Raw genomic sequence first — 21774 nt, 5'->3', positions numbered from 1 at the left:
GCATCTGCTTGTTCGAGCCTGAGGTTAGATATGTTTGCTTTTAGTCGGCGAACAAAGAAACTGGTTAGAAAAAAGTCAAAATTCTTTATTCGTTGTTACTAACAGCAATCAAAAGGAAGACGATGTCATAACGTTGAAAAGGATAAAAAAATAAAATAAAGTTTGTTCGTTGTTATCAGGGATTGAACTGTATTTTTGAAACCTAATGTATCAGGATAAGGAGCTTAGATTAAAAAATCAATTGAGCTTGGATCTAAATTTTTGTAAATCATATTCCATCCGTAATCAAATTGAATAGTTGAAGTTGATACAATTTCAATGTGAACATGCAAATTCATGATTACCTTCAAAATTATACGTTAATCAAATTCATAGATAAACATTACATCAATTTGAAAGGTACAAAATACTCCTATTTGTTTTGCACAACATTAAGGACACATGTACCAATTCTCTGTATTTCTACTCCATCCTATTCTAATCAAATGTCGACTATACTTGTAATACACTATTTTAATTTTAAATATAAATATCTTAAATTATGTTTTATATTTTGTTTAAAATTATAAAATATTGATATTAATTATCATAAATTTTTGTATGAGACAGTATTACCGCGAGACGTATCTCATACTTGTGTTAAATAGATCAATAATAAAAACTTTAATATAATAGACCTTTTATACGATCTCATACAATAGGTATTAATTATCTCACTCAATTACGTTTTAGCTTTGAATAAGAATAAAATACAAACAAATAACAATTGGTAAATACTATAGTACTTCATAAAACTGAATAGGACATTCGACTAAATTAGGAGAGTATGTATAAAAGTTAATAAGATATGAGGTTGAAGAAAATAATAGAGCAAAATAGATATTTACATTGTAATTTTTTTATTAGAAATAATAATATAACAAGTAATTTAAAATAATTAAATAAAAAAATATGTATAATAAAACAGAAAAGTATATTAATTTCCAAAATAAATCATGATATGATAAAGGGAAAATAAAATTAGAGAACACAAGCATGCAACAACCACTCACTGAATTCCACACAACCCCAGCAGTGTTAATAATTAAATAAATCCTGGTCATTCATTCATGTTCTTCTTAAACTTTCTCAAATCATCCCGCCCAATCCAAATCAAAAATCAAATCATCCATTTTTTCACTTGATCTATCATTAACACGAGAAAAAAAATTTCAATTTTATATTTGTTCTATTATTTACTAATCTTTTTCATGCAATTTAATACTTACCCGATTTTTAACTTGCACCAAAATATTTTTTTTACGCAATTCAATGTATTTGTAGAATTATTTATAACTAGAGTTATACAAAATTAAAAATTATAAAAAATTAATATTATAAAAATATATCACGAGACAAATAAAATAAGATCTCACATGACTATGTTTTTTCTCGTATAATAATCGCATTATATAAAATATCATAGAATGAAGAACAATGCAACACGTGGTTTGATTGCAGGTAAAAAAATAGTACCACTATTTTTTTATTAAAGTTGATGAGTATATAAAAATTATCGAGATAAATTAAACAAAATTTTACTTAATTATGGAGTATTTTGTATTGTAAAGTACTAAAAATATACTCTCTCCATTTCAATGACTTTAACTTATTTCATTTGGGCACGTTTGTCAAGACATATATTGAAATCTTAATATTCTCTAACGGTACATAACTAAAAATTACAAAAAAAAAAATAATATTAATAATCCTTGCGTTGAGACAAATCAAACAAGATCTTGCTTGATAATGTTTTAACTTATAAATTAAGAATAAAATATAAATTAAGAGTGAATTGTAAATAATGTCAAAAAAATCATATGGGACAAAGTTATTGAAAAATATAAAATAACAAAGTTTGCAAGTGATATCAAGTCAAGTAATTGATCCATTCCACTATACTTGTTACATTGGACTTCTTACGCAATTCAATGTATTATTTTGATCATTTATATATTGAACAATATATATCTAAAAATTATAAAAACTTAATATTATGAAAGTATGCGATTAAACAATTCAAACAAAATCCCACTCGACTATATTTTTCCTTACACATTAGCCGCAATATATAAGCTTGAATAATAAATGGTGTCAGAAATCGTTATGTAGCGAGTACTTCAGAACGAAGGAAGTATTAAAAAACGTTGTATTTAAAAAACATTTACTATGCTCACCAAAACTATTACTCTATATTTTTCAATCAAATGTTTTATTGATTTTGCTACATTTTTTTTATGAGAATCTTCTTATTCGTATATTTGTTCTATTTTAATATATGAGTAATTAAATTTTTTACCTTATTACCCTTCCAATTAAATAACTTAGTAAATTTACATCATTAATAAACATACATATAGCAATTTTAAGTAGACATAAAAGTAAAAAGTTTTGAAGCTAAATTTCAAAAGGGTCAGATTCTACCAAATACCAATAATAAGCATACAAGCATACACTATCTCCTTGAAATTTTCTAGAACACAAATTGCAAAGCTACCAATCCAAATAAATGCCTAACAGCCAAAAAATCACCAAAAATTTCAGCAATTCTATAGAGAGATCAAGCTGTAACTGTAAGTGAGGTGTATTAAGTTTGGAAGCATGTACTTTGTCTGTCATTTAAAAATTGCTATTAATAATGATAATTTTCCGTAATAATTTTTCGTAGCAATCTCACACTGTCACTATTAGTGTCAGTTTGAAAGCATTACTCCGTCTTCAAGATTGTTATTGATAATAACTAGAGGTGTTCAAAATAGTACCGATAATCTAAAATTTACCCAACACGATTTGACTTGGTTTCAAAACTGATTTACAATTATGCAAAAAATAATATGGACACAAATCCGATTTCAAACCGACTCAAAACACACCTAACCCGAAATCAATCTGATTATCTGAATGAACACCTTTAATAACGACACTTTTTCGTAACAGTCTCACAGTAAGTCATTATTACTAGCAATATATCAAAGGATAGGGGAGTTTACAACATAAATACTCTTATGACTTGTACCATTGTGATTTGTGAGTTACCATTGTGAAGTGTGAACCCAATTAATTCAGAAACAGAAAAAAAGATTGTTTTTTTTTCACAGGAAGTGTAGATTCAGTGTAAAAGTGAATAAAATATCAGTACTTTCCTTAGTAGTACTCTTAATTGTACAAATAAATCATCTGAGGGGCAATTCTCCATCTGGGTAGCCCCCATTTTTGGCTGTAAAACCTTGGTTGTTGTTGTTGTAAGGTTGTAACCCACATCAACCAATCATGCCTTCTGGTGCTAAGAAGAGAAAAGCTGCCAAGAAAAAGTTGCAAAAAGAAGCGCATAACACTACCAACTACCATGGGCCTCATTCTTTAGGTATTCTTTTGGTTCATCACCTTTTTATTTTTCTTCACATGGCTTATCTGTCTTTAATCAATCATCAATTTTCCTCCTTTTTTGCTATTTAATTGTTAATTTTATGGGTATTTGCGTATCTGGGTATGTGTTTGTTTGTTGATTTGTTTTCTATTTATTATGGGGTTTAATGGGATGATGGTTGTAACTTATAAAGTTGCTTTTTTGTGAATTGTTTGTTGGATTGATTTTGATTTGGTTGATTGATTGATTTATGCTCTTGTTATTGCAATTGGGTTGGTGGGTTTTTCTGGGATTGTTTGATTTTCATCTGATTTAGGGTTTTTGCAATGGATGAAACTATGTTAGGGACTGAAAATGACAATAAATCCCAAGATGAGAGAGAGAGTGATGGAGGTGAAGGTGAAAGAGAGTCTTCTCAGGAACATGTTATGAATAGTCATGAAGAGGGTTTAATGGAAGAAAGCTTGGGTGAACAAAATGTTGCTGAATTTTCTAAGGAAGTGAAATCTGAGGAGGGTTCTAATGATGTTGAGGTTAATGTTGAGGATGATATTTGGGAGACTAAGAATGGAGAGCATAAGGGTTCGAATTCGAGTTCGAGTTCTAGTAGTAGCGGTTCAGATGACGAGGAGGTTGTGGTTGAGACGGAGCAGGTCCAAAGCTCGCTTCCTGAGACATCTATGGAGAATCCTGTGATTTCCGAGGTGGTGTATAGTTCGGTTGAGGAGAGTATTCCTGTTGAAGAGTCGGTCAAGCAAGTGGTGTCGGTTTCAGAAGAGGTAAATGCCGAGAATGAGAGTGCGAGTGTTGAGAATTCTTTGAGCTCTAATGTTATTGAGTCGGAATCAAAGCAAAACTTTGATGAGGTTTTACAATCATCTGAAGAGAAAGAAAACGTGTCTTCTGGGCTAAATGATCATTTGCAAGAGAAGATTGAGACGAAGGTGATTCAAGTTGTGGACGAGAGTTCTGGGGAACTCTCGGGATCAGTAGACATTGCACCTAGGGAAGGTGAAAGTTTTCCGCAGTCTTCTATTGTAACTTCTGTGGATGCTTGTTGTGATGATAACCATGTGAAGGAATCAAAGACGCAGAAATATGTCGAGGAGCAGGTATATTTAGTTCTTTTCTTTGATTTTTTGGAAAATAATTGGTTTTGAACATCTTATCTGATATAAACTAATTAAACCTTGAATTGGCAGCCTTTCGTATCTTCTGCTCCATTGCCAGTACGACAAACTTCCTGGATGAATTGCTGTGGGCTTTTTGAGGTTCTCTCGGGTGGAGCTGGTAGATAATAATTGGTGAGGACCCATGTTTTGCTTTGCTGAAAATTTTTCTAAATTCTTGTTCGATTAATTCATGATTACACATAAATCTTCATTTATGAATTATTGATGCAAAATATTGTCATTTCACCTCTTTATCCCATTGAGATTGTAATTATTATTTATTGTACTTGTATCTTATCGATATAACTATGGCTGATTAGATGACTCTCGGGATGTTGCTAGCTCCTTGTTTATATTTCAAGTGAATCCTTATGGTGGATTGGCTTGGATTAAATTTTGTTTTGATGTTTTGCTCATCAAACTTGCAATCCTAATTCCCATAGGTTAATGTACCATTAGTGCATTAGGAGAAACCCGGAGGGGACTGGATGGGTGTGGCCGTGGGGTGTCCATTTCTCAATTATTATAAATCTTCTGAATTCTGCCGGGCAAAGATTAGATTAGAGCAGAAAAAATACTTAGTTAAAATCTAAACATGACCAACCAACAAGCATGCGCAACTTTCAATGCCTCAAACTTTGCCATTCATTATGCTGAAACTTTGCAGAAAAAAATACTTAGTTATACTCGGGAATATTGGTTGCACTACTATGAGAGCTGATTTTTGGCGTCAAATTTGAGTACTTAGTTTTAGACTTTTAGTGCAATGTTACCATGATAACGATAGATGGTAGTACTCGTAATAACATTCTGCAAGGCAAGATCAAAACTAAATTGATCTTGTAAACACGTAACTCTTCATATGGTCTAGAATATAGATTGGTGAGAGAAGTATGGGCTTGGGCAAAGCAACGATTGTGGTCAAAAGTGCCTCATGGCTCATGGTATAGTGCTTAGTTCTTAAGGATCCTAAAAGTGACCTTCCTCTAAGCCAAGTGTTACAGATGCCTTTTTTGCGGGCTTTGTTTCTTTGGAGGTAAGTGTGCTTGCAAATTCGGAGTTGATTGCCGTAAGGGCCCTTATAGAGCTTTTGCCACTTAAACCCATTAAATGAGTCAAGAATGTAGATAGTGATACCTTGTTTGGTCTATTTATATCACTCCATTCACTCCCTTTATCATCGCTTCATTTGAACATGACTTTGCTTTGTATTGCTCTAACAGGCCTTTGCCCGAGAGTCATCATCTTATCGTGTGATGAGGCGCTTGATTCTGTGGTTTTTACGGATACTTTTGTTGTGATATGACGATGAATGACAAATGGTTCTGTTTTCTTTTGATGCAGAAGCAACAATTTCAACTTTCAACTTTCAAGCAATGTAAGGGTAAAAGTGTGGTTACGAGAAATAGAGAAACATGGGTTTATAGGAAACTATTGATACATAGACATTTTAAGGATCACCGAGCTTTCCTCATAGAATTACTTTCATAGTGCAAAATCTCGAATGCAGTCGTAGTTGCAGTAAAGGTCACAAAACAACGTTTCATGGTCAATACAGACGGTGTCGCGGTTATTATGGCCTATAATGCATTGTGCGGTCTTAAAGAGGTGATGGGGCCGATATTTTGCATTATGATTGGATGTACTACATAAACCTTTTTTCTCGTACTATTATATTGCTTTTGTTGATAGTCGCTTTATTTCTTCGAGTTTTCCTAGCACTGTGTTTATGGTCCTGCACTTACAAAGTGCCTTTGTATGTTGTTCAATATTTCATTCAAGTACATACTGATACTGTATGGTTTAAAGTAAAGAGTCTGCCTATAGTATGCAAGGATTTTGCCCTAGATTGGCTTACATGTTTCTTTGAGCATGATGTTGAATTTTAGTGGTGTATGTTTTTTTTTTTATTTTTATTTTTTATTTTTTTTTAATTTCAAGGTAATGAGAATCCCCTACAAGCAAGAGGGGGGGAAGGGAATTGATCCGTCTTGTAGGTCGTGAAAATCAAACCCTTATCACAGAAATGGAAGGAAACTCCTTTAACCACTAGGTCAACTCATAATTCCCTCAGTTTACGTATTTATGGGTTCCTTTTGTGTAAACTTGGTTGTTGTGCATTTATAAAGCTTTGATTTGATGTTACGACAACTTAGAACGTAGAAGTTATCATCGCCCTTTTTGTGATCCTTTTCTACTAAGAGTTTGCGACAATCATCAAAAGAACCTTCTCATGAATCCACCCTTTAGAAAGGTAGCTTAAAAGAGAGCATTACAGGGAATACTCCATGTGTGAAGATCTCACGTCTCTAAAATATTGGTCTGTGGACTTGTATATGATGTTTGATGGGTAATACTCTTAATACCATGTGAATTTTGAAAAGATTAAACCTCATCAAGTATGTATGCAAGTCAACGCTTAATACCCATGGGTTTGTTGGTATGAGCCCACAGATGCCCCGTGGTTTTCCACATGAGTGAGCCCATAGGATGATTATGTGACGAATTGCCACGGCCTAACAAGTACAACCAAAATCTAGAAGGTACGTCTTGAAGACTTAAACCTTCTAATCATATTTGTGAGTCTTCTCACACGTATTGTACCAACAGTTACTCTTAAGCCTACGAAATCTCCTCTTACTCCGTCGAATTAGTTCTTGCTCGTGTTTAAATTACCATTGTCGATACAAAAGGGTGTCTTTTATTCAATTTTTAAACTCAGTTGGAACATCTTACAAACCATGAAATGTCAATCAAGCTTTACAAGCAGCAACAAAACCAACCAATTTCAGATTCTCCAAATACAAACAAGAACAATAGTTCAAGCAAAAATCAAATAGTAACAAGAACCTCTACATTAAAGGTCCTTGAATTACAATAATGTATAAGAACTGTGTCACAGAGAGGATTATGCTGAATGCTTCCATTGCCACTAATTTCGCGTTCCTATACTGGAGCTCGATCTCCTTGCACCCGAAGCTGCAAAATTTTCAAATGAATCTTTTTTAAAACGTTCACTTTGAATTTGATCATCATCTAACATGCCCAGTATATTCGGCTCATAAAAGCTATGATCAGTGTCTGGGAAGGTTTGATGATGGCAGACTATACACTTAGTAAAAGAGATAAGGATGTTGCGGATAGTGAAACCCTCAACTCGAGAAAGAATGTTCGTTTTGATATTCTTACGTATTAAGAAAAAATTCAATCAATGGTTGTTTATACTCACCCCATGGCCAAGAGAGTTAGTGTCCAAGCAATAGTAGCAACTGCAACAGCAGCCGGCTTGCTCACACCGTCCCATGATCGGAGGTAGATGAAGCCTGAGATGGACGAAGCGCCACCAACTACTCCTGCTATCAAAGAAAACATCACGAAGAATCCTGTCGCGGCATTTCCCATTGGGAAGTAAATGGGCGAAAAATGTGCAGGCAGCTCCAATCCTGGACCTGGTAAACACACAGAGAAGTACTAAATCCTATTGGCTATTTGCACACACAGAATCAGAAACAGAAACAGAAAACTAGTATTGCTAGCAGGTCTTTACCAATGATAAAACCATGCTCAATAGCGCGGTTCATAGCCCATCCGCTTATGCCTAAGAGCACGACATACATGCAGAAGTTAAGAAATAGAAGCAATGTAGCAGCGGGTTTCATCGAATCGTTGGCCATTCTTGAGCTAACTATGATTCGGATTGCTCGACAAAAAAAGCTGTGAAGTGTTGCAGACTGTTTGGCAGAATTGTGATCATAATATATATGGGTTTAGAGTAGGAAAGTTTGGTTCTTTTCTTGCAAGGAGGCTTGTTTGTGGGGTTGTAAGGTTTTGCCTTAAACTATAGGCAAAGCTGAAGATAAGATTCTTAGTTTTGTTAATCTGCCAAAAGATGAGACTGTAAAATAAGATTTTTGGGTTGCATATTCTATGAATTTTGTTAAGATTGTTCTTTAGATGAGGGAAAGTAAATATTCTTCTTCAATCAAAAGGGTATATTGGTGTTTCAAGCAAAGGCAGGGTAAAAATACACTATACTTTTAGAGATTCCGTTTATTTTATGTTTTGTCATAATTTTGAGGCCTAAAAATCAGTAATTTGACGAAGTGAAAGGTGGTGTAAACTAACAACGGCTAATATTTGAGGCCTCTTAATTTAGAGTTTTATACGATTGGATACTTTGCACATGCCTAGAATCACTCCTGGTTTATAGAAAATGGATTAGGATTGTTAGGGATATTGGCAATGTCTACCTGAAGGATACCAAATGAATTAATTAGCACTTTCGGGTTGGTTTTTGGTTTGCCTCTAATACTTGCTTATTCATGCCAAGAGGGGTTATGTATTGTTCATTAATCCTTGTTTGGGAATAGAATGAGCATCTCATGGGTCTGTTTGGCAAATAGTTGTTAGCTTGCGTTTTTGGTTGGTTTGACCGAATATCAGTATTGGTTGTTTTCTAGTTGTCCAGCTATAATCGAGATGTTTAGTGAAAATTTATTGTTGGTTGTTTGTTAGAGAAAAGGTGGATTAGTAAGCTAAAAGCCAATAAAAAAAACTACTCATAGTGTTTTTTTAATTTTAGCTTAAAATCTTGTTTTTTGACTGATTTAAATATCATTTATTAATTACCTCTTTTGTTATTTAAGTAATCAAAAGTCATTTGTCAAACACACTCAAACCATATACTACTATGTCCCTTAGACTTAGAGCCTTTGATCAATTTTTTTTTTAAGTGATTTCTTGGTCAAATGAGACAAACGGCCTAAATTATACAACAATCAAGAGTCTTCTGTAAACAAATATGGAGGTGAGATGAAGTAGAGTCTAACTTCAGCCTCAACGATCAACATATTCAAAAAAATAAGAATTTTGATTAGCATTTACTTTGTACTTCTCTAGTTCTAAATAAGTGCAATATGGGATAATACTAAAACCAAAAAGTTACATATTTTTGTGTGAGAAACTCTCATTGTGAGATGTTTCTCAAATATGAGTTAAATAACCCAAGTAATATAACTATTAACATATATGCTCCTTATTTTGAGGTAGTTTCATCGAAAGACGGTCTCTTAGAAGAGTAGCTCAAAGGTTTTGACATGTAAATTTTTACACTGAAACAAAACAAAGTATAGCCACTATATCAGGTTCAACTGTGCATTCAATAAACTAATAAACCCGAACACCAATCTTTGCATGTGTGCTGAACCACTCGAACATTTTTTTTTTGTTTTATATATCACACAATCTCATAGTAATAGAGCTTTTATTCAAAGATTTGGTTCATAGTTAAGGAAATTTGAACGTAAATTCCTCCATAATTGGGTTTGATTAAGAGTAAAAGATTTAATTGATACACCCAATTGATCTTTGCATGCATGTATGTGAAGCAACTCAAGCTACACCCAAGTTTAGTTACTTTTAGAGTACAAGAATCACAATAACATATAAGTTGCTCTAGTTTCCTCTCTTCATTATTTCATGAATGACTAAGATGTACAAAAGCATTGTTCCACTTAGGATTATGATGAATGCCTCCAATGTTTTCTGCATTTTCAGGTTTACAAAATATATTCATTTGATCATGATTTCACAAAAGTATAAGAGGGTATAACAAAACTTAACCAAAAATTTAAGTTATTGTTACAACACCATAATATGTTATAGGATTTGGATCAAGTGAAACTCGCTTTAAATGGTGAAAATTGGAAATCATTTTATAAGTGTACTTATTTGCTTAAAGAACGTACATATTTAATAAGTATATTCGTTTTCAATTTTCATCACTTTATAAGTTATTTTCATCTGATCCTCTTATAAATTTAAAATGAACGAAAGATTTACCAGATGTTCACTGTCTGTGTGTAGCTTAATATGTTTGCATGCAAAGCTGCACATGCCAAAACTATTGTTAGCAAAGTCATTGATTTTATGTTTATATATTGTTTGTTATAGGATAGACTAAGAGAAAGAAATAATACTAAATTTTTTTGTTATTGTTGTATTTGCATTCCAATCCAGACAAACTATATTCTCATGTTTTCCTAATTAATCCTCCATTATCATATACGAATATAAATATATGATGTGGTCATAAAGTCATTAGTTTTCTATATGTACGTTTGAAGGTGACTTCTTTAAATACTTTGTCAATAAATCCTAATTTATTCCCATTAATTTCATGATGATAATTCCACAATTATAAGTCTTAATTTATTTTTGGTAAATTTTTACACTTTATTAATGGTACATTTAAGTTTTTTTTTATTATCAATAGTACCTTTGTATTATTAAGTGTTTTACAACCGTAACCTGTTTTAACTGTTCCTGTCCAATATCGTTCAAAATCGCTAACTTTCTTTTATGTTTTGAATTGAAAAATAAAAGAAAAAGAAAAACAGTTAACAGTTAACAGTTTTGGACGATTTTTTGATGGAAAAATTTAAAAAGGTTACAATTCTAAAACGCTCAATAGTACGAGGGTACCATTGATAATAAAAAAAAAACTTAGGGGTGCCATTGATAAAGTGTCAAAACTCAGGGATACCATTAATAATTTCCCTTTATTTTTTGCATAGGGTAAGCGAAAAATACTTCTTCTGTTCCACTGTACTCGCTATCTTTGACTTTTTAAGCAATTCAATTTGTTATTTTAAACATATATATATATATATATATATATATATATATATATACATATATATATATATATATATATACACATATAAATATATATATATATATATATATATATATATATATATATATATATATATATACATATATATATACATATATATATATATATATATATATATATATATATATATATATATATATATATATATATATATATATATATATACACATATACATATATATATATACATATACATATATATATATACATATACATATATATATATACATATACATATATATATATATATATATATATACATATATATATATATATATATATATATACATATATATATATATATACATATATATATATATATATACATATATATATATATATACATATATATACATATATATATATATATACATATATATATATATATATATACATATATATATATATATACATATATATATATATATATATACATTTAAAAATTGTAAAAATTTAATATTATGAAAGTATGCGATTAGACGATTCAAACAAGATCCCAACAAACTATATTTTTTCTTACACACTAACCGTAATTTATAAAATAAGCTTAAATGATAAATAGTGTCAATAACTCTAATATAGCGATTATTTTAGAACGAAGAAAGTATATAAGTGAGCCATAGAGGATTTTGACACATAAAATAATAATACATACTCCAACCGAAACAAAATTCAAATGATATAAATACTTACCCAAAAGCAAGCATGGTAAGACCCCAGGCGATGGCGGCGGCAGCAGCAACGGCAGGCAAGCTATCAGTACGACGCCAGTAGGTTATATGGTTTAGCCCAAATAAGCAAGATACTAACCCAACTGCTCCGGCTATTAGCGATAATAGTATCATGTATAGACTTGCCGCATTTTGTCCAAAACCAACTAGTCAATCCAAACACATAAACATATATTTATTATTATTATTATTATTGAAAATTGCGGTGAATATAAACTTTTACAGAATTTTTTATAATAATATTAATTTTTTATTAAGTATGAATTATACTTCCTTCGTTCCAAATTAGTTATAATAGTGGCAAAAATGACACTATTCATTCATCACACTCAATTTGTCATTAGTTTTTAACCTATAGGTTAAAATATAGTCAAGTGAGATCTTGTTTAATTCGTCTCATTGCAAAGTTTACTAATATCAAATTTTTATAATTTTTTATTATTCATAATTAGATATGTTAAGAATTGAATTAGTGCATTGGACTGTGTGAAAAAGCAAACGTTGCAAGTAAATTGAAATGGTAGAAGTACCATTTAGGGGTGCTTGCCTAGAATGATATCAACATTTGTTTATAGTAGGTTATTTACTTATTTGGCAAAAATAAAGGTAAATTAATAGTTAAATAAAAATTGGTACTATTCTATGAAAACACGTATCCTTAGATCGATTTCATTCATAATTAATTAAAATTGATATTATTATAAAAAAAATAGCAAAAAATAATTGTATTATTATTTACATTAATATTTCCTATTTATAATCCTCACCAATAATTACAATACTTCATCCAAGATATACTAATAAAAAAATGACACCTATCATATCATCATATAGTAGTTTTATATTTATTTTTATGTTTCATTTGATTACTTTAACTCCATTTCTCTAAAAAAAACTCTTTGAAAAAAATTAAGCAACTAAAAAAGAAAAAAAAAAAAAACTTTTGGCATCATAAATATTTGTATACTAGTAAGCATGTGTTAGTCTCAATCTGAGACGTGATTTATCAGGGCCGGCCATAGGTAAGGGCAAAAAGGGCCTGTGCATCGAACTTGAGACTTAGTGTAATTAAATTGTGCATTTAACCAAGTCAAAGTGTTAATAATAATAATTGTTACCAAAAAGCGAATAATTAGGGCCCATAAATTATTTTCGCCCCAGGCCCCTTAATTCTTAGGGCCGGCCTTGTGCTTCATACATTGGTCAGATAGTCTAACTATACAAATTATTAAAACAGCTAGTCTTTTGAGAGTTCATCTCTATGAAAGACGTCTTTCAAGCCCAATCTATTAAAACTTAATTAAACTAAATGATGATTATAAGCTGACTAAATTATGGATAATCTCTCACAAAAATTTGTGTAATTAAAATATAGGTTCATTGTATTGATATCGTCTCATTGCGGTATTTGATAATATTGAATAAAAGCAGTAAAAAAATAGCCTTACATCTTCCATAGTTGATGATCCTGTTGATAGCCCAACCACTTAAGCCTAACACAACTGCATACATGCATAAGTTGAGAAACAATAACAAGGATGCTGCTGGCCTTAATTGTTTGTTCACCATTTCTACCTGATCTTTTCTCCAATATAAAATATCCCACTGAACAAATTCAAATAGGGGGATTACTAAAATTGTTAATTAGCCAAATATAAATATCTTTTCGTTTAGTTTTTGCTAAATTTTCAAAGTAAATTTTGAGTCTTAATATATCATTATAAAAAATTATAAAAAATATAGGGAAAATTTCATAAAATAATCCAATCTTTTCATGATTTTTCTACAATAATCCCACTTATTGATTAACCATAAATAATCTTGCTACAACAAACTCGGGTATTTTCCTACAATAATCCAATTTTTTCATGATTTTTCTACAATAATCCCACCTAACTTTATAGGGTATTTTCCTAGAGCAAGCTCGGGTAACCGAATGACTTGCTACAACAAGTTTTATTTTTTAAAAAAAAAGATAAAAATTAAAATAAATTTTAAAAAAAATGTTATAATTTTTTAAAAATTCTTTTAGAATTTTTCTCTAAATTTATATCAATTTTCAGTTTATTTTTTTGTTATATTGGCTACTATAACAGGTTATTTGGATACTTAAGTTTACTCTAGTCAAATACTCCATGAAGTTGGGATTATTCATAGTTAATCAATAGTTAGAATTATTGTAGGAAAATCATGAAAAAGTTAGATTATTCTAGGTAATTTTTCAAAAAACATATGATAAAAAAGTATACGTTCAAACGAATTTGAATAGATCTCACATAAATATATTTTATCATCTAAATATGTTTTAAAAATCTTAATCAAATTTCTACTCCAAAATATAATATTATAAACGGAAAGAACCTTAGTAAATAAAGGAAGTAATGAAGGAAGTAATACGGATTAATGAAAAATTCTACAATAATTGACTTTCAGTACTATTATAAAATTGATATAATAAAAGTATATAAAATTTATATTAAGTTTGAGATAATTGGTGGAGACTTTTAAAAATATTTATTAAAATATGTCAAAATATTTTTTTTTTTAAAAAAAAGTCATTATATGTAATTTAATCATATTTTTATTAGTCGAAAAAATTAATGATTTAGATCTCATGCATCATATATATTAAAATAATAGTTAAAATTAAATGATTAAGTTGGTAGGCTTTAAAAGTCTAACAACTGTAAAATTACTTAATTTAATGAAAACTTATATATAAAACAATACCTGAAATAATTCTCTATGATATGCAAACACTAGTAAGAATCTTAAGCATATTATGTATGAGAACGTTTAATTATAATTGTGTATGTTTGGCTCGTAATGAAATGTGAGGGCATAAGCACGATACATCTATATATATATAAAGGTAATCGCCAATCTTTGTATTACGTACATGGTATTATAATAATAACATCTTTAGTATAGGAGAACTTAAGCTCGAATCTGTCTAGGTTATAGTATGAATTATTTCACTTAAAAATCTATTATATTAAATTGTATAATTTATAAAATAGAGATATTGCATTTTATCGGTTGAGTACGTAGGGATACATAGTATGATATAAGATGAGTATTCGGCTAACAATTTTATACTATTATTCTAGATTTGCTCCTGTAAATTTACTTAAATTGCTTATTTTAGTCATTTTGGTTGACTTTTGACATTTTTATTTTATAAATATAAATTGAATATGCTACTTATGTGAAAAAATAAATAGTATAAAATTTGAAATTTGTAATTTTTCCATTGCATTTTAGATGTTTAGAGAGATAAAACGTCAAGTGAGTAATTTTAAGGGGCTAGATTATGATGGAGTATATAAAATATAATAATATGCAAGATTTTAATTTATAAAATAATTTTACATAGTATCAGAAATCAATGTGATATAAAAATAACTCACCCTTTATTTTAACATGATGATTTTCATAACGTCGCAAATTACGACCAATATATGACATTCGTTTGTAATTGCATATCTATAAATTAATTAATTAAATAACTAAAACAAAAGACGTAGCATTATCTTTCAAAAAAGCTTATGTCACTTTCTGATATAGGTTTTTCCCTATAAAATATCATAATGATATTATCCTTATCTTTTTTAGTATATTGATTAAATATCATATAGTAATAATAAATGATTTAAAAAGTTCACTTTATCCATAATAGATAATTATTTAATTTTTAAAGAAAGTCAATACATTGATTTATGCAATGCTTAAATATTTTTTTTTATTTTCATAAGTGTTTTTAAAATCGTTTTTGTGTATCTCATGAGAACTAGTAACCTAGTAGAATGTAGGAGTATAAAATTGAAATCAAGAAAAATTAATGTAGCCCATATCCAAAATCAAAGTGATGCTTTAAAAATCGAAAAAATATAAGTTAATTCGACGGATACACTACTCAATATGAATAGATAAATAAAATAGAATATTTATTATATTGGTGATTTGGATATGTCACTATATTTATAAATTTATTTGTAGTAAGTAGGTTAATTACTGGGTAGATATAATTAAGCTATTTAAAAACGATTAATTATCTCATGCAATTTATAATGAAAAGGATATGTCCTCCTAGACGCAATTTGGACATTGACAACTTAATTAAGAAAATGTAGTAGTTTACTAAATTTGTTAAACTCAATTTTCTAGAACTAGTATTTTTTACCAGCGAATAATAGGCATTGTCAGCGTGAATGGTCATGAAATGAGGTGTCTAACTTCTCTAGTTAACCATCTTTCCTTTTTTAAATTACTGTAGGCCCATTGGAATGAAATGTCCCGATAATTAAAATTGTAATATTTACTTCAACTGAAATTAAATTAAATTTTAATTAATTATTTATTTGTATTCGTTAATTGCAAGTTGTTTAATAAATCTATATTATAAAAGTATAATATATATCATAAATTTTATGCTATTTTTTTAAAAAAGAACGTTATAAAATGATTATCACTTAACAACTTAATTGCTTGTGCAATTAAAAAGAAGAAATTTAAATAAATATAAGTATAACCAAATCATAATTATGTAATAAATCAACTCAGTAAAAAGTTGGTGGATGATCATAGTTATATGAATAGACTCTTCTAAATTTATAGTGATAAACACGATCAATAAATATATTTTATGTTTGTGAAACCTTTAGAAAAACTATAAATAACTAGAGATGGCTTTTATATTTGACGATGATTTTGATTGACATATTTTGAAAGAAAATACGATAGCAATTTATTAGCGGGACTTGTTAGAGCATGATAGGAGCAAGAGACTATGATTTAGTTGTGTAGGAATTATCCTATCACCTATGTGGCTAGTACCTATGTGTTAGAATTACACATTATGTCTTCTTAGTACCATAATAATAGAATTTTGGATTTTAATTAATGATAATATATATATAAATATTAATTAAAATATAAAATATATAATTTTATTATATTATATAAACAAAAAATATCCTTAAAGTTTCTTTAATATAAAAGTTTCTTCAAAACATAGTGTAATACTTAAAAGACCATCAATGTTAAACATTCAAAAATTAAAAAAGACAATTATTTTAGAACAAATATTATAACAGTGTACATAAAGCACTATATTTGGGTAAAATACTATTAATTATACAAATTTTTTAAGGACATTGCCAAATTCCCAAAATATGGATCTACAGATATGAATCTACTGATACGAATCTACAGATCTATGTCAATGGATATGGATCTATAGATAAGGGATTAAGGATCCGTTTTTACAGATCCAATTCTATGAAAATGGATCTTTATTTAAGGATCCGTGTATATGCATGTTAGATAACGGTATATGGATCTTCAAATACGTTCTGTGAACCTAAATCTATTGATTTGGTTCCATGGATCTAAGTCTATGGATTGGGTTTAGGTTTATGCATTTATGCCCATATGGATCTAGGTCTAATAACCTGTGTCTCTTTATTTGGGTCCATGGATTTAATCCCATGGATATGGGTCCATGGAACAGTGTCTATGGATTTGGTCCAAGCATCCAAGTCTAAATCCAGGGCCCGTGGCTCTAGGACTATGGATTTTGGTCCATGGGTCTAGGTCAAGGATCATCTAGGAATCTGGATCTAGGAATTGAGTCTATGCATCTGAAACCATGGATCTGGATCTATGTGTATCTGGGACTATGGATCAGAATCTGGGTTTATGGATCTGAATCCAGCAATCTGGACCTAGGAATCTTGCTCTATGGATCTGCGTCCAGCGTCAGGGATCCATGCATCTAGGTCCATTGCATCTAAAACAATGGATTTGGGTCCATGTATCTGAATCCATGGGCCAAGAACCATGAGTCTCACTTTGAAATATGCCCTTACATTAGTTAAATTGGATTGACTAAGTATCCAAATTATTAAAATATAGATTTCTTGTTTAATGTCTGTTTAATTGAGTGTTGGTATCTCACTCACGAGAATAGCAATTGAAACAATATACTAAATGATAATGATAAAATGAAAGCTGTACAAAAAAATACAGCCTACATCTTCATAAGTTAGTTGTCTATTGATAGCCCAATCACTTAGGCCAAACACAACTGCATACATGAATAGATGCTGCTGGCCTTAATTGTTCGCCATTTCTAGCTGATGTTTTCTACCGTAATTGTTAATTAGCCAAATATAGGTAATTTTACAATAGTTGACATTCACTATAATCAAATTATTAAAATAAAAGTTTCTTAAACTTAATATTAAATTTAATGGTGGTGAATTTAAATATTTAATAAAATGTCTCAAAAATAATTTGTTTTAATAAAAGTAATTATTTGTGATTAAATCATATTCTTATTAGTCAAAAAAATAAATGATTCAAATTTCATATTGAAATAACCAATGGTTAAAATTAAAGGATTGAGTTGGTATATTTTGATATTGAACAACGAAACCAAACAATTCAAGAATAGAATGAAACAAATGTAAACAGTTTTATAGTAACAGAATGCTCATTGAAATGAAGGAGCAATCTGTGTCGCAAGATCTGTTCAACTTGTTATGTGCCCGTAAAAACGAAACGTCCAGTTACTTGATGTAGATCTGGACATCAGATACCATAGGCAACCATTAAAGAAAAAGAAGAGAAAAAATCAATAAATTTTGGAATAGATTGAAAATAATACTATCATCTCAGCCGAAAGATGGTGATTATGTATTGATCTTCACTGATAAATCAGAAAAGATGGACATCTATCATCATAGATAGCATAATTTCAAATTAAATCGAAAGATGAAAAATAATTTTAGAAGATGTTAATAGAGATCAGATGGTAGTGCATGTAAGAATTCATCATCAAACAGCAGAAAATGTGGTTAATCATCCTCATTTCTCCTTCAATAGAATTAGATTTCTCATCAGATCGATTCATGAGAATTAATTTTGTGAAATATTTTAGAAGTAAAAAATCAAAATAAGAATCAAAAGAATCAGATAAGTGTCATTCACCATGATTTTTGCATCAAGGGATGTAGATGCTGTAAGACGGGGGCGACATCTTTCAATCATCACATTCAAATAAAACCTAAATTTGAAGATAAAAAATTCAACTTAAGAAACGAAATATTTGAAAAACGAAAATGATAACCCATATCTCTTCAAAGATGATAGTGAAAAGGTAGAACAAAGCAACCCTTTATAATGCTGCCTGCAGCTGCTGATTTAGGGTGTGGAAATTAGGGTTTCTTGAAAAAATCCTAGATTTAATACAAGAGACAACCGTTAGATGAGATCTACTTTATAATGCCGCACGAAGTACTCCAAATTTATTAGTTGGGCCGAAATAGGATTGGACCCTTGATTTGGGTTGCAAATTGGAAAATTAGAAATCACAAATTATTGTGAGAGACCATCTTTTCAATTAGACCGGTCTATTAAATATTTTTTAAAATATTGTAAGTATGTATTAAAAATAATTTAAGTACATATTTAAGATATTGAAAGTAGGCATTAAGGATACGTTAAGTAAGCATTAAGGATAATTTGAGTAGTATTAAAAATAAGATAAGTAGGCATCAACCTTTAATGGACTGGACTTGAGATATGTTTCTCAAAGAGACAGTCTCTCGAGAGACTAACTGATTAGTAATAAATAATCAAACAAAAAAAAGTAACTCATGTTTGTTGCTGTTAGTAACAACAAACAAACATGAGTTATTTTTTTGTCCCTTCCAACATTATAACATTATCCCCCTTTGTTCGCCGTTAATAACAGCGAACAAATAGTTTTGACTTTTTTTTGAGATTTTTTGTTCGTTGTTATTAATAGCGAACAAATCCGACCTTATACTCGAATGTGAAGACGCTTATTTTTAATTTAGGCTATTTCAAAGGTTTTTTTTAAAAAAAAAATTGGAACTATAAATCTACATTGTTTCGGTATAGGCTAATTTAAAACTCCTTGGATAAAACAATACTATTTTTAGGTAATTTTAAGTATAAATTGCAATAATATTTACTCATTGTTTAGGTAATTTTAAAAAATTCTCTATTTTTTATGAAGATTTTAAGTATGTTCTTGATTTTATTTTTTTTTTACTTTGTTATTTAGATGATGATCAAATCATGAAAATAATGTGTGATTTTTTTTAATCAATTGCAATTTAATATTTATTGAATTGGTGATATTTTAATTATTTAATATGTAAAGATCAAACTTAAGAGTGTCATTTATGGAAAAATATGAAAATTATATTATTTTTTAGGGTTGAATTAAATACGTTAATTTTTAACATATATATTTATGATTTCTTAATATTTTTTATTGAATTATTTTTGTCGTAATTGTGCTTTGTAAAATGTCAATATAAGCATACAAATAACATGTTATGATTTGTGGGATTTCCCTTTTTACCCGTTAATATATGGATTAATGGATTCAATTCATAAAATCTATATGAAAACCCAAAGAAAAACATAACAACAAGTCAATGAAAGCAATAAAACACGTACAAGATTAATGAGGTATCTTAAATATGTTCATATTATTAATCCATCAACATTACATCTATGATTTAACCCCCTCACACCTTAAGAACTGTTACGGGGTCAAATAAACCCATAACTTATTTAGTCAAATCTTAAACCATCCATTTTGGTCCACTAACTTTCTAAAATAACTACCCACTATTCACCAATATTCCCATATCTATAAATATTATCTCCATGATCATCCCATGATCAAGCAATCACCTCTAAAATCCTTACAAAAATTACTATAAATATTTCATGAAATTACAAAAAATGATACACTATTCTACTATTTTATACTCAATTTATTTCATCAACAATACTTTCTACAATGATTCATTTAGGGAGAATCTTTCATATCATATACAACCCTCTTGCCTACATTCTATTATTAACTAAATATTTATTCAACTGATCTAAATTCATCTTACGATTCGTTAATCTTGCATTCATTTAATTATCATACATTCATTGATTTTTATTCCCTGATATTACTTGAGCGTTGAAGGGTTTTCAGGACACCACCCCCAGGCAAAGCTAACGTTGTATTGCGGGATTGAGGTTTCATCAACGGAAGGATCATAAGTACTTTCAGCATATTGACATCTGTCCCGATTACACCTTATTTCTCAGTATTTTAAGCGTTTTTAGGTGTTTCATTGCCGAAACAAGAACAATCTCTTAAGCATAACACAATGAGGAAACTCTAATGACACTCAACCCTAGTTATATTTGTGTATTAGCCTCCCTCTTGCATTCTTAATGCTGATTTGGTCTCTTATACAAGCTTTCAAATAAGTGTAATAACTCTAGGACAAGTGGGCTAGCTACCTGTTCCCCAACAAAAGCCCACGAAACAGACATTCGTGTCTAGGTCGGGCCTTACAAAATGTAACACTGGCTTAAACGGGTCGGATTTATTAAACCTGACCCAACCCAACCGGTATCTGACAAACAAACATGAAAGCTCCTCTAAAAAACCTACATTATTGTATACTAATGGATCTTCCATTCAATATTTATGCAACAACTAAAAATCATAAGAAACAAACACTTCTGATCCAGATCACATAATTTACTATTCACTATGTTCCTTAAAGAAGTTTTTAATTTTTCATTTTAGGTGTTTTTTTGTTGATTCCATAAGAATTCTTTTCATTTATATCACAAATTTATGACAAAAATAATCTCACTCATCTTCATTTTAATATTTTAACAATGCCTGTGGTCCCACATATCTTTCACTAACTTTAT

At 29.6% G+C, this 21774-nt stretch overlaps 3 protein-coding genes and 4 non-coding genes across 7 annotated transcripts; 1 reads left to right on the top strand and 6 right to left on the bottom strand.

Moving 5' to 3' along the window:
- The first annotated feature begins 3064 nt into the window (after window positions 1-3064).
- LOC130824077 (uncharacterized) lies at window positions 3065-6448 on the top strand. The gene is made up of 4 exons (XM_057688960.1): window positions 3065-3403; window positions 3752-4518; window positions 4609-4710; window positions 5923-6448. Exons 1-3 carry the CDS (start codon window positions 3310-3312, stop codon window positions 4702-4704), a joined length of 957 nt encoding a protein of 318 aa, XP_057544943.1. The 5' UTR covers window positions 3065-3309; the 3' UTR covers window positions 4705-4710; window positions 5923-6448.
- Window positions 6449-7228: 780 nt separating this feature from the next.
- Window positions 7229-8383, bottom strand: LOC130824078 (membrane protein PM19L-like). Its single transcript, XM_057688961.1, has 3 exons — window positions 8126-8383; window positions 7808-8027; window positions 7229-7557 (listed from the first exon to the last, which is right to left on the bottom strand). The coding sequence occupies exons 1-3, from the start codon at window positions 8250-8252 to the stop codon at window positions 7431-7433; spliced, it is 474 nt and encodes a 157-aa protein (XP_057544944.1). The 5' UTR covers window positions 8253-8383; the 3' UTR covers window positions 7229-7430.
- A 1411-nt stretch (window positions 8384-9794) lies between these two features.
- LOC130824202 (membrane protein PM19L-like) lies at window positions 9795-14838 on the bottom strand. The gene is made up of 5 exons (XM_057689104.1): window positions 14737-14838; window positions 13455-13611; window positions 11969-12152; window positions 10420-10465; window positions 9795-10122 (listed from the first exon to the last, which is right to left on the bottom strand). Exons 2-5 carry the CDS (start codon window positions 13573-13575, stop codon window positions 10033-10035), a joined length of 441 nt encoding a protein of 146 aa, XP_057545087.1. The 5' UTR covers window positions 13576-13611; window positions 14737-14838; the 3' UTR covers window positions 9795-10032.
- Window positions 14839-18471: 3633 nt separating this feature from the next.
- LOC130824709 (small nucleolar RNA F1/F2/snoR5a) lies at window positions 18472-18619 on the bottom strand. The gene has a single exon (XR_009046801.1). It is a non-coding gene; the product is annotated as a small nucleolar RNA F1/F2/snoR5a (small nucleolar RNA).
- A 57-nt stretch (window positions 18620-18676) lies between these two features.
- LOC130824704 (small nucleolar RNA Z196/R39/R59 family) lies at window positions 18677-18761 on the bottom strand. The gene has a single exon (XR_009046795.1). It is a non-coding gene; the product is annotated as a small nucleolar RNA Z196/R39/R59 family (small nucleolar RNA).
- A 49-nt stretch (window positions 18762-18810) lies between these two features.
- Window positions 18811-18887, bottom strand: LOC130824702 (small nucleolar RNA Z195/SNORD33/SNORD32 family). The gene has a single exon (XR_009046793.1). It is a non-coding gene; the product is annotated as a small nucleolar RNA Z195/SNORD33/SNORD32 family (small nucleolar RNA).
- Window positions 18888-18977: 90 nt separating this feature from the next.
- On the bottom strand, window positions 18978-19066 carry LOC130824662 (small nucleolar RNA U31b). The gene has a single exon (XR_009046755.1). It is a non-coding gene; the product is annotated as a small nucleolar RNA U31b (small nucleolar RNA).
- Window positions 19067-21774: the final 2708 nt, after the last annotated feature.

Source organism: Amaranthus tricolor, chromosome 9, assembly GCF_026212465.1.
Source record: "Amaranthus tricolor cultivar Red isolate AtriRed21 chromosome 9, ASM2621246v1, whole genome shotgun sequence".
Lineage (NCBI taxonomy): Eukaryota > Viridiplantae > Streptophyta > Magnoliopsida > Caryophyllales > Amaranthaceae > Amaranthus > Amaranthus tricolor.
The sequence above is the reverse complement of the archived record's forward strand: the minus strand, read 5'-3'. Positions and strand labels throughout refer to the sequence as shown.